At 37.3% G+C, this 18057-nt stretch overlaps 3 protein-coding genes across 3 annotated transcripts; 1 reads left to right on the top strand and 2 right to left on the bottom strand.

The window, feature by feature from the left end:
- Positions 1–14: 14 nt before the first annotated feature.
- LOC125254159 lies at positions 15–5320 on the bottom strand. The gene is made up of 2 exons (XM_048168622.1): positions 5269–5320; positions 15–4974 (listed from the first exon to the last, which is right to left on the bottom strand). The coding sequence occupies exon 2, from the start codon at positions 4930–4932 to the stop codon at positions 3133–3135; it is 1800 nt and encodes a 599-aa protein (XP_048024579.1). The 5' UTR covers positions 4933–4974; positions 5269–5320; the 3' UTR covers positions 15–3132.
- An 806-nt stretch (positions 5321–6126) lies between these two features.
- On the top strand, positions 6127–9309 carry mterf2 (mitochondrial transcription termination factor 2). Its single transcript, XM_048168626.1, is given in 3 exon segments — positions 6127–6272; positions 7869–8488; positions 8491–9309. Coding segments are annotated over 2 exon segments (1128 nt in total). The 5' UTR covers positions 6127–6272; positions 7869–7938; the 3' UTR covers positions 9069–9309.
- A 4841-nt stretch (positions 9310–14150) lies between these two features.
- Positions 14151–17953, bottom strand: zgc:153031. Its single transcript, XM_048169397.1, has 6 exons — positions 17701–17953; positions 16865–16914; positions 16642–16747; positions 15224–15350; positions 15024–15139; positions 14151–14869 (listed from the first exon to the last, which is right to left on the bottom strand). Exons 1-6 carry the CDS (start codon positions 17805–17807, stop codon positions 14791–14793), a joined length of 585 nt encoding a protein of 194 aa, XP_048025354.1. The 5' UTR covers positions 17808–17953; the 3' UTR covers positions 14151–14790.
- Positions 17954–18057: the final 104 nt, after the last annotated feature.

The following is an 18057-nucleotide window of genomic DNA, read 5'->3' as shown; positions in this document are numbered from 1 at the left end:
ACATTATTTAAACTAGGCAGCTTGTCCCATAAAAACAGATGAATAAAGCTAAACAATGCTTCAAGAGAGGATTAGTAAACATGATATAATCAACAAGATGAAAATAAACTGGCTATCGGACAAAATCAAACAATAAAAACCTTAACTCTTTACTGGCGCTGTCAGTTCAATGCATTGATTTAGTACAATTTATTATTTAAAAAAAAAAAAAATTATATTCCCTAAACCATATGTGAATTTCATAAAAAGGTTCAATTATGCATGCATGTTTTAAATAATTTTCATTTGAGGGCTTTCCTCAGTACATTTTGCGATATGAAAATATTTAATCAGCAAAGAGTGTAATTAATTTATCACATAAAATGTTGTGTTATTTATAACCCTGCTCTGTTGATTGATTTTCAGGTTTTTCAACCTAATTCATCATTCGAACAGCCATTATCTCACCTAGACGCCCATCACATTCTTGTTAACATAAGTTTAAATTGATGGACATTCCTGATGATCCTCTCTCCTTAATTTCAGTCCCCTCAGAAGGCAAGAAGACTTGTGCCGCTAGTGTTTTTTTGTCCTAGAACTCACTCCTAGCTCATAGTGTTTGTTTGTGTGTGTATGTGTGTGCGTTTTTAGTACGGTTAGGCTGTTCCAGGGCTATTTCAGGGGCCATATCCTGTCTGCACAAATATGCTTGGTTGGTTGAGTTTATTAATGTGATTTTTTTGATTTAGTGTTGCTGTACGGCAAAGTCACATTGCCTCATGACACATATTTGAGTTATAAACATGGCTCATCTCTAGGAACTGACATTTTTTGGAAACAGTCATATCATGTGTCATGTTTAACATTAATGGAAAAAAAAAGAAACCAGATACTGAGGTCTGATAGGTCGGTGTGTTTCTCTCTCTGAAAAGAAAAACAGCCTTCTTTCATGCATGCATTTTTAATTAAAATCAATAAACTACAAGGTAATTCCTGTCAAATCTGCTGGCCAGTTAGATCGCAACAAATGCGATGTTAAATTTTCTTTACAAAAAGGACACCCCCCAGTGGACATGCACTTCATTACAGGCCTGATAGAATCTTGCAGGTATAACTGAGGGAGAGACATGCTTTTCATACGCTTAAGGTAATGTCTTTCATTGCATGCTGTCATTAAATGAGTTACACAAGACAAGACCATGCAGCACCCAGATAACCTGGGTAATATTAACTTACAAGACAACCTTAATAAAATCAAACTTGGGTATTGATGAATTAAGGGTTTACAGATTTTTCAAAATGTTAGAAATAAAGGACAGAAGGTTTAATAAAAATACATACATGTGTGTTGTTTGTGGAGCACAAATGACATCCATGAAATATGACTCTTGCCTTTTGGCATAATGCATAATGACAGTTAGGGAGGTTGACAGCTTATTTTGACAAGTGAAAGCAAACATGGCCCATCCAAAAACTTGCCTGTCTAACTGGTCTACATTACTAGATGATTCATGTTTAGGAACTTCGTTATAAATCATTGACATACATCAAAAGAAAAGAAAACAAGAAACTACAGATTAGATGTGTCACACTGGCTTCAATCACGCAAAGGGAGTCTAATCGGTTATTTCAAAAATATTTTTATTTAGTGTTGTCCATCAACACCTCTTTTAATATTTCTTTGTGTCTCACTCAGCAAGTTCTGCATGGTTATGTTGCTACAGCATGTTCAGTTAATTATCAAGATCGTTATATGTTCCAAAATCTGTTTTTTAAACATTTGACAGCATTTTTGAATGCAATCAAGGTGTTATTATAAAAAGAAAATCATTTAAATCCATTGGATACATTGAGAACGCACCTGTGTAGTGAAAACACAAATATGGATTAAAGCTTTTAAACAAGTATGACCATTCCATTGTAACTCAAATGCCTTTAATAGCTATTTAACAAACAGTATGTTGGCCGCCAGCCCAGCCTCGGTGAGAATGCATTGGTCATGTCATGCATGCACATTAACAGAGCCGTTTCACTAATCTGTGTTTCCACACAGGACCACCAATGAAGCTTTACGTGACATAACCGTGTCCATCAAATCTGTATTGTGCTCTCTAGACATCATCAGCCTTTCTCTCACTAACTGCCGCTGTTTACACAGCCAGCTGTTAGACTAGGATATTAGATTCAGCAGTAGATTCAGACTTTGTTGACACATTAATGGAAACCGAAGAGAAATTAGAACAGGAAATATACTACATGTCACAGTGAGGAAAAAAATGAAAATGTTTACGGATCATTACCAAGATCTCTGTCATGGGAGACATGATGTTAACGGTTGCAGTTTTGTAATACTAAATGCTTCATTACAGTTGAAAGCATGGGGTACGTGATCAGTGATCACACATGATGCAATTTTAAACAGAAAAGAGCTAAAAAGAAATACCATCACTCACTAAAAATGATCATTTTGTCATCATTTACTCACCCTCATAATGTTCTGAGAACAAAAACGTATATAGTCATACAGGTTTGGAACAACTTGAGGGTGAGTGAATGATTTTTCATTTTTGTGTGAACTATCTCTTTAAGACCCATATGTTTGTCTTCATATGAATTCAGCTTTGATGCAGGCTTTATGGTGTGTTTATTTTTAAAGCGCCATTTGCTTACTGTGTACTCAAGATTTGACAGGGAAACAAACCAGCCGGGCTTGTCTTCTTTGCACAAGAAAATGTCACGTGTTTCAGTAGCTGTTTTACATACCCTCATGCCTGAGACTTGCACACAGAAGACACTTTTGTCATCCATTTAAGCATTTACAAGATTAATTGTCAAATTAAATTTTGATATTGAACTCCTTTTTGCAGTACTTGAACACCCTTTTAAATAAGTCTTACAAATCTGTTTTTTTCACCTCCAGGATGGTTGATGATGAGGTGAAAGACAAAGGTGAAATTGCACCATAAAGGCATAGTCCACCAACACCTGCCCCCCCAAAAAACTTGTTTGAACTGCCATTTTTTTGGTGAAATATCTATTTACATTGAGTAGTTTCCTCTCAATTTTCACAATTACATTTTTTCATGAACATTGTGCACAAATTATTGTGTAAAAATAAAGCAGTGGAAGGATCACGAGGAGTGACCTCATACTCTACGTCTTTGTGGATTTAAGTGCTCTTCCTTCCTCTTCAGATAGTTCAAGACCTCTTCCTTGAGCAGATGCAGATTTTTTCTTTGCTCTCCTTTTTATAACCACCACAATACCAACCAAAAAAGCCAGTGCTAATAGGCCTCCAAGCCCTGCACACACAGCATAAATTGTCAGGCTAGTCTCAGGTTCAGGTTCAGTTTCAGGTTCAGGTTCAGGTTCAGGTTCAGGTTCAGGCTCAGATTTAGACTGAGCTCTACGATATGACTGAAATTTTAGATTGGTGACTTGCATAAATAGACACATGTCCATGTACTCTTCCTCCATCGCAAATTGATGGTCCACCTCATACTCTTCATCCTCTTCACTGTCATCATTGGAAGAAGTATCCTCATCAACAAAGCTCTCGTCATCCAGCAGCACCACGCACCAGTACGTCCCATTGTCCTCCTTTTTTGGTTTAGTAAAGGTGAGAGAGGAATATGTCTGTGAGAACTTTAACCGACCCTGTAGATCATTAGGTAGGTTTAAAGAAGGATCCCCTGAGTCCATTATTTGGATGTCTTGGTCACCAGTGTTTCGATACCACAGAACGCTAGTGTACTCCTCTTTATCTTTAAAATCTGGTAAAGACATGAAGTCACATTGGAGAACCACCTTCTTATCTTCTGCAGAAAATGAAATATCAGCTGACTCACGCAAAGGGCACACATTCACAACATACTCTTCGACGAGGAAGGTAGAGAAACATTTATAGCTCCCAGAATGTTCTGAAGTGAGAGAGGGAATGTTTAGGGAATAGTCTTCTGAATTCTTGCTTTTCGACACGGACATCTGATTCTCGATTGTCCCTTTGAGACGTAACGGTGCAGATGAGTTAACTTGTCCAAAAGGTGTTTCCCAGTGGCTCTGTCTGAAGCGGTCTACTGAACATGCAAGAACTATGCGCTCTCCTAAAGAACGATAAACAGTCTTCATCTCAGGATCTTCTGGTAGTCCTATGGTTTGGAAACTCCTGCATTGCCCTCCCTCCATAGCCAGGCAGTAAAAACGAGGTCTGTCCTGAATAAACTCATCTGAAACGTGTAAAGATGAGCCTTTGTCATGCACCTGGACAAGGCTTTTAAGCTCAGGTTGTAATGGTTCCAAAGAAATCTGAGTATCCATGAACAAAGATATGTCTTTATACCATTTTACTGTTATGTGTTTTCTGGAACCCGTATTACATACCAGATCTGCACCTGTTCCAGGTGTCAGTGAAATTTTCTGTAAGTCGAACTCCTCAGTACACACGTAGAGATTTTTTTTATGATAATTTTCCATAGTGTCATTGTTCCAGCACTCTCTCATGTAGGTTCCAGAGTCAGAGAACTGAAGATTTGTGATCTTCAGACCAAGCAGACCTTCAACGTCATCGGAGAAACTGATCCGACCCTTAAAAGCATCAGGTGGTGAAATTGAGGGACTTGAGGATTGACCCAATAGCTCCTTTTTTTCAGCATTCAGTCTGTACACAGCAATGTCATCACCAAAGCAAAAACCCATCTCAAGTTCCCCACCAAGTGCTCTGAATATAGGCTCTGGGTCATCTTCGGCGAGAGCGCACACCAGCAGCAGAGCGAGAAGTATCACAATGTTCCTTGTTTGGTTCATCCTGTTGTATTCTGTCCATCCGTGAGACTGCTTTCTGCCTGTTGCCTTCCACATACTCAGAAATTTGAGTAACCTGTTTCTGAAGTTTGGCATTAAGATCCACCCACGTTGGGATGTTGTCCTTCTTAAGTGCAGAGTTTTTTCTTTCATTTCTCAGGTGCAGTTTTTCTTGCTTTTCTTTCCTCATCCTCCCTTATAACCCAGAGCACATGGTTATCATTTATCTTTCCATTTAAGGTTAGTCTTTTAATCTTGTGAGCTGTTGTTGAAAGTTTTATCTCATAAATCAAAAGAAATTTTGAAACATACTTTCTCTATCTTAAGGTTATATCTTGTGTATGTCTTTGAGTATTTATTCCAAGAGACACTATACACTTCAACCACATTGTTAATGAAACATAACTGAGAAAATGCTCTGTGTTAAAAAAAATAAAGCAATTCAGTCTGTTTGCTGATTCTCAGTTGAAACTTAAAAAAGGAACATACCTTTTTTCCGAGTCAGCTTCAGTCAACCATTTCAGCAATGTTCTGCAAGAACCAGATTGTTTGCCTACAAGGAAAAACATTCACAAGATTGTTCATTCTTGTACTACAACAACATACTGCAACATACAACACATATGTGGCAGAGTGATTAAATAAATAATTTGTACTAAATTAAAGTGTACTGCCATGTCTAACCAATTGTTTTGTAATTAATCACTATTCAAGTCAAGTTTTAATTTTTCAAATGAAGTCGCAATGGACTTTTAGGGACGTAAAGACTATCGCAACTTCCATTTAATGTCGACCTTGTATTTGTGTGACCAGTATAGCCCCAAAATTACATTTGAGAGATGTCTAATATGGTTTCTTAAAAACGTTTCTTTCTGAGAGACAAAGATTTAAACATGAGAAAAATGAGTCATAAAAATAATGAACATCCTTTGTCTTAACCTGTGCTTTGTACAGGTACCTAATAGTCTCTGGGGGCCGTGTGAATGCAAAGCACTTTGTAAGTCGCCAGATTGTAGAGACTTCAAGGGTGGGCTGAATGAACAGTTTGAGTAGGCAGGCATGATCCAGCATTGTGATTAAGCTCCAACTGTGACTCACTCTCCACTGCCGTTCAAACAAATTGCTTTCTGTGCTGATTATAGAACTCACAGTCTGTGATGCCATTTTAAGCGACGTTTCAGTTTTGAAAACACACAGTCGCAAAAAGGTTGATGTTAAAAATATCTGTTGCTTGAAATAGTTTGGGTGCCATTCTTAAATGTTATATTATATTATTATATTAGTGCCAGTTTTGACTATTTTGTAGTTGAGGTGAAAGGTCAATTCATATTTCTTTCTGCTCTGCTTTATCAAAATCTATCAATCAAAAGGTTTCAATGTTCCTCCTGTACTGAGGGTGGCGCTTGTTGTGCTCAGACCGCATGACCGTCACAACAAGAACAAGAGGTGCCGTGTTTCCGCTGTACTGACGTTTGACCGCTGTCACTACAGAGGTAATGATCAGTCTGATTTACTGTATGAGAATGTTTCAGATGTGATATTATTGCCGACTAATAATAAATGCAAGCCACTGTTAGACTGTGGAGTTTGTTTCTTTATCTCGATGTCACGATGTTTCGTAACAAAACACACCCTTCCCCTCATGTTCTGTTGAGATTGACTTGTGTAATAATCATAACGATAATAATAACATTGTTGTTTTCCTTTCCTTTTCCATATATAGTATGTTATAATACATTATTACATAATAATGTAATATATATTGTTTTTTTATTTTATTTTTACAATGATTTTATTAATGTTTATTGCATAAGTCTCATATGTCGCACCAATGCTGTATTTATTTGATTAAAAATACAGTAAAAACAGCAATATTGTGAAATATTATTACAATTTAAAATAACTGTTTTCTAATTGAGTATATTTTAACATGCAATTTATTTCTGAAATTTTCAGCATCATTACTCTAGTCTTCAGTGTCACATGATCCTTCAGAAATCATTCTAATATGCTGATTTTGGAAAATGTATTATTATCTTAAGTGTTGAACACAGTTTTTGCTGCTTCATATTTTTGTGGAAACTGATACATTTAAAAGTCTGGGGTAAATTAAAAAAATAAATAATATTTTATTCAGCAAGGACACATTAAATTCACAAGTGACAGTAAAGTCATTTATAATGTTACAAAAGATTTCTATTTCAAATAAATGCTGCCTTAGTGGGCAAAAGAGACTTAATTAAAAAAACATTAAAAAACCTTAATTATTCCAAACTTTTGATGGGGTGTATGTAAGGAAAATCTTAACATATGAAAATACTCTCTTAGACTGCAAATATTTTTCATGTTGGGCATTTCAAGTATGTTATTCTCATTTTAGAACGCATTTTATTGAACAAAAATTTGGATGCACCCCTCAGTACAAGCATTGATATTTTCTACTGTTTCTCTAGAAGCCAAAGACTAAAATATTTTATGAGTATATCCTCTAAAAGTTTATTTTGTCAAAGTTTTTCTCAACTGGGAGTACACAAGCACATAGATTGCATCAAAAAAAGAAAGAAAAAAGTTTATTTAAAGTCCTGAAAGACCTTAAACTGAACATGAGGGTTAATAGTTTCGCCTCTCTCAAATGTCATTCAAAATCTATTGGGATATCCTGGTCCCTCAAGGTATCTAGTGTTTTTGTTTTCAATTTCAAACAAAATATGTCATGGTCTCATTATAAAGGAACTGTCTAACTATGTAACTTTTTCTGTTTGCATACCAAAAGTGGTTGTTGCGTAACTTCACAGTTTTCTGATATGAAACCCTTGGCTCTTTTGTGATATTAACATCTTGTGGGTGTCGGCAAATAGAAAGCTAGTTAATATCGGCTGGCAATAATTAAATGAGTACCAGGGCATGTGTATGCAGTGCATCTTCAAAATAACATCCTATGGCTAGATGATTTGTAGTGTCTGAATTCTCATTCTGTTCATTAAACTCAAAAGGTTGTGCATATCAGCTTTGCATGAGTAATTAGGAACGAGGAAGTGTTTTATTAAAATAGTTTGAGACTTTCTGAAATGTTTTTCCACTTGTTTCAGGCACGTCACTTGCGTGCAATGCACACAATTACTCAACGGTCCCACCCACAGACCTGTAGATTGTGCAAACATGTTGCGATTAGTCACGACATCGTTGTGTCTCTACTGCCAGCGGGCTCAAGTAACGCCTTCACTCCTCTCAAGGCCTTACTCCTCAATCGTTCACAAAGAGAACCTGGTTGCTATAGACACCCTTTACGACTTATCCGTAGACATCAGTAAGATCCGAAAGTTGAAGGGATGGGTGTTGCGGCAGAGCCCTTTATACGTGAGCGAGACTGCCGCCCTGCTGAGGGACATGGGGGCTAGTGGGCCTGTCATCGCACGTGTTTTGGAGCTCCATCCTGAGGCCATCCTCTGCAAACCTGAGCAAATGGAGGCGCAGAAAAAGCTGTGGATGTCTGTGTGCGCCAGCCAGAAGGATCTGGTTGGAATCATCGAAAAATTCCCTGCCTCGTTTTTCACCTCGTCCGCTGATCACGACAACCAGAAGGCCAACATCATGTATTTCCAGACATTGCATCTTAACAAACGGATTATTAGCAAGCTCATGGCCAGCGCCCCTCAGAGCTTCAGCCGACCTGTTAAGCAAAATGAGGAGATGATCCAGACCCTGCAGAAGACTATTTGGACTTGGGTGGGAGGGAGGATAATATGAAGACCTGGTTGCAGAAGCTGCTTACTCAGAATCCCTACGTGCTCCTGAAGCCCCCCAAGGTTTTGCGCGATAACTTGACGTTCCTGCGCGACAGGGGCTTCACCAGCAATGAGCTTTTGCGGCTGCTTTCCAAACTGAGGGGATTTGTTACTGAGCTGAACCCTGAAAGCATGAGACTCACCCTCAGCTACTCCCAGGAGACCCTGGAATGCACAGAAGCAGAGATCAGGGAGATCGTACTTCAATGTCCAGCCTTGTTATACTATTCTGTGCCTATACTAACTGAACGCTTCAAAGGCCTCCTCGCTGCTGGAGTAAGCATGGAGCAGATCATGGAGACTCCCACAGTGTTAGAACTGACAACACAGATAGTTCAGTATCGCATTCAGAAACTGAGCTCTTTTGGTTATGATGTACGTACCGGCAGCCTGGAAGTCCTTAATGGCACCAAAAAGGACTTTGAGATGAGCAATGGGAAGCTGCGTCTTAGGCAAGAGAGGCCACTTTTTAACCCAGTAGCTCCACTTCGAACGGAAGATTAAATTTTATTCTCATTTCACATAATTCCAAGTTTATATGCTGCAGTTTTTTAGTTAGTTTTGGGTTAGTTCACCCAAAAATGAAAATTCTGTCATTAATTACTCACTCTCATTTCGCTCCAAACCCATAAGACCTTTGTTTATCTTCATCACCAATGATGAACTGGCGTTCTGATGTAGAACCTGGAAGCTACACTGTGTGTACAATGTCAACTGCGTAGGAGACTGCCATGGAAGAGAAAGAAATTGTCATTATTTTTGTTTGTTTTTTGTGCATAAAAAGTATTAAGGTTGAACCACCGCAGTCACATGGACTATTTTTGTGACGTCTTTACTACCTTTCTGGGCACTGAAAGTGGTAATTGTGTTGCAGTCTATCGATAGCTCACGGATTTCATCAAAAATATCTTAATTTGTGTTACGAATATGAACGAAGGTCTTATGGGTTTGGAACAACATGAGGGTGAGTAATTAATGACAGAATTTTAATTTTTGGGTGAACTAACCCTTTAACATCTCTTTAACATGAAAAAAGTAAAGTAAAGTCAGAATTGTGTTTTTAAAAACACGCAAATATGAAAAAGTCCTAATTGCAAGTTTTTTAACATACAATTCTGAGTTTATTTGCAGCAATTCCAAGAAGCAAAAAGTAACGATTGCGAATCATGATATATAAACTCGGAATTGCATAGAATTGTGTGCAAGTTTATAAGACATAATTCTGACTTTATTTCTCACAATTACGAGTTTATATTTTGCAATTTTGAGCTAACATCTGGCAAAAAATTTTCTGAGAATTGCAATTTTTTTAATCTCGAAATTCAGACCTTCTTCTTCAGAATTGCAAACTTTACACACAATCCTTACTTTATTTCTCACAATTCCAAATTTATAGATAGAGAAAAAAGTTAGAATTGACAGATATAAACACGAAATTGTGAGAAATAAAGTCTGAACTGTGAGATAAAAAATCAGTTTTTATTTCATGTCAGAAACAGGCTTCCATGTTAGTGCTAAACAGAATATTAACAGTAGTTTCCTTTGTTTTCTGAATGAATACATTTATTTATTTAGATCATTCATTCGCTGAAAAGGATAAATGATTGAAGGTTCTGTTTATGTTGTGGAAGACGAATCTTTACCAAATAAATGTCAACCCATATTGTGCTCAAAGAAAATGTAATTTCTCTCCTTTACTACATCATAAATGTACATTTTTGCCATCGTGGCACTGAGTCATTAGTTGTATTGTCATATACAGACATGTTGTGCCAAGTAATTTATGTAGCTTTTGAAATTCCTCATCAAAGTCTAATAATGAACAATATAAAATACCTCTCAGAGGTATGCATTATGCAGATAAATATTCAGATCAACGAATGTTTACCCGTATGCTGCCGTCAGAATCTCATTTGAAAGCATTTCCCAATATTTTGGCCTCTGGGCAGCATTTTGAGATAATTTTGTGCTTTTTAATGATTAGACTAAAGACTTTACTGGTATCTATAATGAAGTTACATTACATATTGCCTTTTGGCATCTGCTGTTTACGTGGTGGACTTCATGATTTCTTTTAATGGTAAGCCATTAATTTCTCACAAGTTTCTCAATGCCTCTGTGAAATCAAAATAAGAATGTTTTTTAGCTTGATTAGAGCTGAAAATTAAATTAATTTATGCATGACATTTTGGGCAGGTTTCATTAATATTTATTGCTGTTCTGATTTTTCTACATCTCCAGATTTTCTGTCTCTCTTTTTTGTTCTCTATTCTTTGTCCACTCCTAGTGTACGGCTCCAACCGGATGGCTGCTTTATCCTGCAAATGACACTTTGAGTTATACCCGAACACATCGGAGGTTAATAAGCGAGGGTATAAATAGCTCTTTTTCATTTGAAATGTGGCAGTGGGTATTATTAGCAAATGTTACACATTGATTTTATGGGGCATAACTCAAGGAAATTATGAAAATAGATGACACATGCAATTAAAGTCTATAATTTCCTGCCCTGGACTTTGCATGCTGGAATATTAAGGTGGTAAATATTCCATGTCTGAGGTCATGCTGAAGCGCAGCGCTGTCCTCTGTGCAATCTGCTCTTCAGATCTCCTAATCAGAGTGGTGTCCAGAAAAATGTGCTTTATGTAATCATGAGATCGTTTTTATAGATGTCAATGTGAACATTGTGGATTTAAAAACCCAAACAAATGAATTCAGTAAAATTAAATTATGTTCATCCTAAATTAGTATGACATTGTAGCCATTTTGGATCTTGTTTTAGCTCTGTTCACCCTATATTAAGGGTGAGAATTTTTTACTCCAACATAAATGTCAGTTTAACCTTTATATATATATATATATATACACACACACACACACACACACACACAGTGCTCAGCGTAAATGAGTACACCCCCTTTGAAAAGTAACATTTTAAACAATATCTCAATGAACAAAAACAATTTCCAAAATGTTGACAAAACTAAGGTTTATATAACATCTGTTTAACTCATAACATGAAAGTAAGGTTAATAATATAACTTAGACATTTTTCAGTTTTACTCAAATTAGGGTGATGCAAAAATGAGTACACCCCACAACAAAAACTACTACATCTAGTACTTTGTATGGCCTCCATGATTTTTAATGACAGCACCAAGTCTTCTAGGCATGGAATGAACAAGTTGGAAACATTTTGCAACATCTATCTTTTTCCATTCTTCAAGAATGACCTCTTTTAGAGACTGAATGCTGGATGGAGAGTGATGCTCAACTTGTCTCTTTAGAATTCCCCGTAGGTGTTCGATTGGGTTCAGATCAGGAGCCACTGAATCACTTTCACCCTGTTCTTCTTCAGAAATCCAACAGTGGCCTTAGATGCGTGTTTAGGATCATTGTCATGTTGGAAAAGTGCACGACGACCAAGGGCACGGAGTGATGGTAGCATCTTCTCATTCAGTATAGAGCAGTACATCTGTAAATTCATGATGCCATCAATGAAATGCAGCTCCTCGACACCAGCAGCACTCATGCAGCCCCACATAAGGACACTGCCACCACTATGTTTCACTGTAGGCACCATGCATTTTTCTTTGCATTCCTCACCTTTGTGACGCCATACAGTTTTGAAGCCATCTGTTCCAAAAACATTTATCTTGGTCTCATCACTCCAGAGTATAGAGTCCTAGTAGTCTTCATCTTTGTCAGCATGGGCCCTGGCAAACTCTAGGCGGGCTTTTTTATGCCTGGGCTTTAGGAAAGGCTTTTTTCGTGGACGGCACCCATGCATGCCATTCCTCTGCGGTGTACGCCGTATTGTGTCATGGGAAATAGTCACCCCAGTTCGGCTTTTTACTTCTTTAGATAACTGCAGTAAACTTGCATGCTGATTTTCTTCAACCCTTCTCATCAGAAGACGCTCCTGTCGAGGTGTTAACTTGACGACCTGGACGTCTCTGTGAGATGGTTGCAGTTTCATCTTTTTTAAATTTTTGTACCACTTTTGCTACAGTATTCTGACTGATAAGTAAAGCTTTGTTGATCTTCTTGTAGCCTTCATCTTTCTGGTGTAAAGAAATTTTTTTTTTTTCTCAGGCCTTGTGACTTTTCCATGTGGTGCCATTGCTGACAGCATGAAATGGGAAGGGGTTTTAACACCCTTTTATAGTCAGCTGTCTGCTGGACACCTGTGTAATGAATAATTAGACTCAGCTGTGGTTGAATTCTTGTTAAATTAGACATTTGTAGTCTAAAATTTAGCTTTGCTCCAGAGAATTTCAGTGGGGTGTACTCATTTTTGCATCAACCTAATTTGAGTAAAACTGAAAAGTTTGTTCTCTTAAGTTATATTATTAACCTTACTTTCATGTTATAAGTTAAACAGATGTTATATAAAACTTAGTCTTGCCAACATTTTGGAAATTGTTTTTGAGTTCATTGAGAGTTTAAAATGTTACTTTTCAAAGGGGGTGAACTCACTTACACTGAGCACTGTATACACACACACACACACACACCCAGGGGTTCAAATATGATTACATTTACATAGGCTACATGTAGCCTATACACGTGCGGATTTACTATTTATATGAATGTTTGAATAAAATGAATTTAAAAAAAAATTCTATATACTGCTGACAACTTTTCTTCCCAATTTCAAATAAAAATATATGACATTTAGAGCATTTATTTGCAGAAAATGACAACTGTTCAAAATAACAAAAAAGATGCCATGTTTCAGACCTTGAATAAGGCAAAGAAAGCAAGTTTATATTCATTTCAAACAACACAATACTAATTTTTTAACTTAGAAAGAGTTCAGAAATCTATATTTGGTGGAATAACCCTGATTCACAGCTGTGGCGACCAGGGCGGGCGAGAGCCGTGAGGGAACGGCGCGAGGCCGGTGACGCACGTGATAACGAGCATCACCTGGGAGGCGCACCGGCCTTGAGTCTCTCACGGAGGAGATACGGGAGCATAAAAGGAGGAGCGACGACCGTGAAGGACGAGAGAGGACCAGGCCTGGACCTTATTTTATGTTTTATTATGTTTGTGTGGCCGGCAGACGTCCGCGAGGCATTACTTTCGTTTTGTTCTTTGTTTATTTTTAATTAAAGTTTTGTTGAATGTTCGCCGGTTCCCGCCTCCTTTTTCCCGTACGTACGAACTACGTTATAACGGCCTTCATGCGTCTTGGCATGCTCTCTACCAGTCTTTTACGCTGCTGTTGGGTAACTTTATTAAAGTGATGTGAAGTGTAGCCAAGGGAGCGACTGTTTGTTAGATGCCTTGCTCAAGAGTAATGAGTTGTTGGTAATGAGAGTCGGAACTGAGACTCAAACCTGCGACTTTTGTTTTTCCCACAGGACAATACTCCATGCCACACAGCCAGGCCAAACTACATATCTTAACCGATCTTAACCCCACTGAAAACCTTTTTTGCTCCAAGCTGCTGACTCCATCTAGTGGGGAAAGTCATTCACTGTCAATGTACACTGAACATGCAGCATTTATTCAATATATATATAAAAAAAATAACATCCCATTATTTTTGGTCATAAAGTTTCACACTTAAAAATTTAATTTGGATTAGAAATGAACTTTAATATAGCACCAAAGATTCAATTTAACAAAAAAAAAGTTAAATACACATCACTGAGAACTGCCTATAAAGCACACACACATACAGCAAAAAAAGAATACTAACTGCAGTAAGGCACTGAGTTCACAGAGCAGATGGTATGTACACACAAACCATATATGCCTCCTACTGTGTCCCATCCTTTGATTCACTTGTGTCACCATGGTGACGGTGAGATGAGTAACAGTGGATCTGGTGAGTGGTCATAAACTGTTGCATGTGTAATCGTGAGTGAAGTGCTGCTCATCACTGACAGCATTGTCTGAGTCCATCTGCTGTTTCACATCATGTGTGGTGTGATTTCTTATGTAATAACTGAGCAAAAAAGATTAGGAAAATGATCTTCGTAGGGTTTATATGAAGAACTTGCTGCTTCGAAATGGTTGTGATTTGAAAATTGATGAAATAGCACCAGTTAGCTGCTAAGAGCCTTTGAGTTAAAGTGTTCTTCTGTGCAATATTGTTAAGATTCTACAAAGCTGACATAACTGTATTAAAACCAATAAAATGCTGTAAAATACTGTAAACATCAAACAGACCCAGCATCATGTTTGACAGTCTGGACTCCCGGTCCTCGTGGCTTTAAGCTTCTTTCTTGAAGACTTGAAATTGAAATTTAATACCATTTTCTTCATGAATTTCATCTGGTACTCCAGGAAAGCTTATATAAAGAAAATATACCATAAAAATACATTTCTGGATTCGGAATAAACTATTATAGTATTACAGTGATAATAAAATAGCACTGAGACCAATTACAATGCATATAAGTGTTATCTTTGAAACAAAATGAATAAATCAGAGGATAATCCTACCCTTTTTGTTTTCTGAAAACGTTGCGGTCAAACTTTGGGAAAAACACATCACAGTCAAAGTCGGCCATGATGTCTGTGAGATAGATGCGGTCACACCATGGATGCTCAAGACTTTCCTAAATAACACAGTTACAATATAAACTAGATTACTGTATTAATGAACATTTACAACAGTAAATTGCATAAATCAGGCTTCTCACCTTGTACACTTCTGGGCCCCCTAAAACCCAGACGGTCTCCACAATGTGACATAAAGGAGGCTCAGAAACCAGGCGAATTACTGACCCAAAATCCTTACACAGATAGTGGGCATGTGGAGGCTCTGCACTGAAGTGATGCAAAATAATCAAACTTGACGTACAGTAAATAAACAGAAATCATACGGTACTGTTCAAAAGTTTGGGGTCAGATGGCCAGTCAATGTTTCTGAAAGAAGAAAAACTGACTAAGGCTGCATTTAATTTATGAAAAATACAGTCAAATCAGTAATTTTGTGAAATATTATTACAATTTAAAAAACTTATTTTAAAGGGTTAGTTCACCCAAAAATGAAAATTCTGTCATTTATTACTCACCCTCATGCTGTTCCACACCCGCAAGACCTTCGCTAATCTTCAGAACACAAATTAAGATATTTTAGTTGAAATCCGATAGCTCCGTGAGGCCTCCTATAGGGAGCAATGGACACTTCCTCTCTCAAGATCCATAAAGGTACTAAAAACATATTTAAATCAGTTCAGTGGTTCAATATTAATATTATAAAGTGACGAGAATATTTTTGGAGCGCCAATAAAACAAAATAACGACTTATTTAGTGATGGCCGATTTCAAAACACTGCTTCAGGAAGCATCGGAGCACAATGAATCAGCGTATCGAATCATGATTCAGATCGCTTGTCAAACTGCCAACGGCTGAAATCACGTGAATTTGGCGCTCCGAACAGCAGATTCGACACACTGATTCATCTGTGCTCCGATGCTTCATGAAGCAGTGTTTTGAAATCGGCCATCACTATATAAGTCGTTATTTAGTTTTTTTTGGCGCTCCAAAAATATTCTTGCCGTTTTATAATATTAATATTGAACCACTGAACTCACATGAACCGATTTAAATATGTTTTTAGTACCTTTATGGATTTTGAGAGAGGAAGTGTCCATTGCTCCCTATGGAGGCCTCACGGAGCCATCTGATTTCAACTAAAATATCTTAATTTGTGTTCTGAAGATTAGCGAAGGTCTTACGGGTGTGGAACGGCATGAGGGTAAGTAATAAATGACAGAATTTTCATTTTTGGGTGAACTAACCCTTTAATATATATTTAAAATGTAATAATTACTGTCAAAGCTGAAATTTTAAGCATCATTACTCCAGTCTTAAATGTCACGTGATCCTTCAGAAATCATGCTGATTTGCTGCTCAAGAAACATTTCTTATTATCAGTGTAGAAAAAGTTGTGATGCTTTATATATTTGTGGAAACTGTGATACATCATTCACTTTTGATCAATTTACTGCATCCTTGCTGAAGAAAACTATTGATTTCTTTTTCTCTTACCGTCCCCAAACATTTTAACAGAAGTGTAGATGCATAAAATTGTTTATAAATGAATATGCTTACTTCAGCTTCCTGCTCAACACCAAATTGATGCAATTGGCCAAAGGGAAGACCCTCTCAGGACAAGAGAACCAGGAGACTCTGCCCCAGACAACCAGGTTCTTCTTTCCTGAGGTGCACCAGAACAAAATCTTTTCATTTATTTTTTTCTTCATACTATACAAATTAAGATCACAGTGTCAATTAGAAGAATATAAATCAAACCAAACATTAAATACACCCTTACCAGGTGCTGACACGGCTGTAATTGTATCCAGAAAGAACTGAAATTCTTTTCTGTGAACAACATGAGCACATTAGACATATCGTGTGCCATTTGGATAAATATTAATGCAACTTTGATAACTGCATAGTGTGCAAAATGCAATTTGAACTGCATGACAAATATCTTTGAAGTGTTTATAGCTGTCAAAGAAGAAAGTCTGTGTGCCTAAATCAGAGTTGAACCAAGGCTATCCTGCATGCATTGATCCTATTTAATATTTAAGGCTGAAGAGGCTTATACCAACACAATATTCTATACCAGAAAAATAAAAAAAATCCTAATTGCCTATATATGCTATGCTATCTGTCTGCATGCTGTTATCTCTTATCAGTAATGGGCGGGCATTGGGGGGAAAGTTGCCACTCTAATTCAAAAACCTGCTGACAATGACATTCAGTTAGAGTTCTAAAGGTCAATGGCATATTCCGAGAATAGGACACCAAATAGGACCTAAAAATCAATTGTATACAGTCCAGAAGGTCAAGACCTCTCTGACAGGTGATACAGAGATTTGATGTTTTTAAAATAAGCTTCTTTACATACTAGGCTTTTTATGTTATAAAACAGTTTATATGGCTTATCTAGTTTGTTTCACAACATAAAGTACATTATATTAGTGCCTCTAATGCTGAAAAAGTGAGACAGCAAAGTGTACGTCGAATGTTCCGCTCAAATTTTCGTCACACGTCACGTCGTTCATGTATTAATCTGATTATTCATTCATGTCTAACATAGTTTGCTAAATACATATATTCCAAATGGATTAAATTACTTATTTTAATTTGGGTATCTCTTACGGAAGACTCCAGGGAAGCTGTCCGTTCTTTCCTATGCCCATACCACTGCAGGCAGCCGCGATGAGCCGGATTGGTTTGCGCATCTCCTCCCCCTCGATGTTCATCATTTACGACTTTCACTAAGAGCAGCTTATCTGGTTTATGTTACAAACTACCGTCGTCCATGGGGCTGGATGAGGTGTTTGCATCCTTCTCGACCTCAAACCCAGTTAGATTATGGGGCTTAATGTCTGTTTGGTTCACCATGTGACCAATCCAATGGGAGTGGCTCTGATTATAATAAATGGTTACAGAAGTACAATTTAAAAAAACAAAAAAACAAAATTCGTATTAATACTTATTTGCTAATATTCGAAT

This window comes from Megalobrama amblycephala, linkage group LG19, assembly GCF_018812025.1.
Source record: "Megalobrama amblycephala isolate DHTTF-2021 linkage group LG19, ASM1881202v1, whole genome shotgun sequence".
NCBI classification, from domain to species: Eukaryota; Metazoa; Chordata; class Actinopteri; order Cypriniformes; family Xenocyprididae; genus Megalobrama; species Megalobrama amblycephala.
The sequence above is the reverse complement of the archived record's forward strand: the minus strand, read 5'-3'. Positions and strand labels throughout refer to the sequence as shown.

Coding starts and splice junctions, on each gene's coding strand:
- zgc:153031 (XM_048169397.1), bottom strand. CDS start 17,807: ATGATGAACATCGAGGGGGAGGAGATGCGCAAACCAATCCGGCTCATC. Junction 15,351..16,641: donor GTGTTGAGCAGGAAGCTGAA/GTAAGCATATTC, acceptor GCATCACTTCAG/TGCAGAGCCTCCACATGCCC. Junction 14,870..15,023: donor GTTTTCAGAAAACAAAAAGG/GTAGGATTATCC, acceptor TCTTTATATAAG/CTTTCCTGGAGTACCAGATG.
- LOC125254159 (XM_048168622.1), bottom strand. CDS start 4,932: ATGAAAGAAAAAACTCTGCACTTAAGAAGGACAACATCCCAACGTGGG.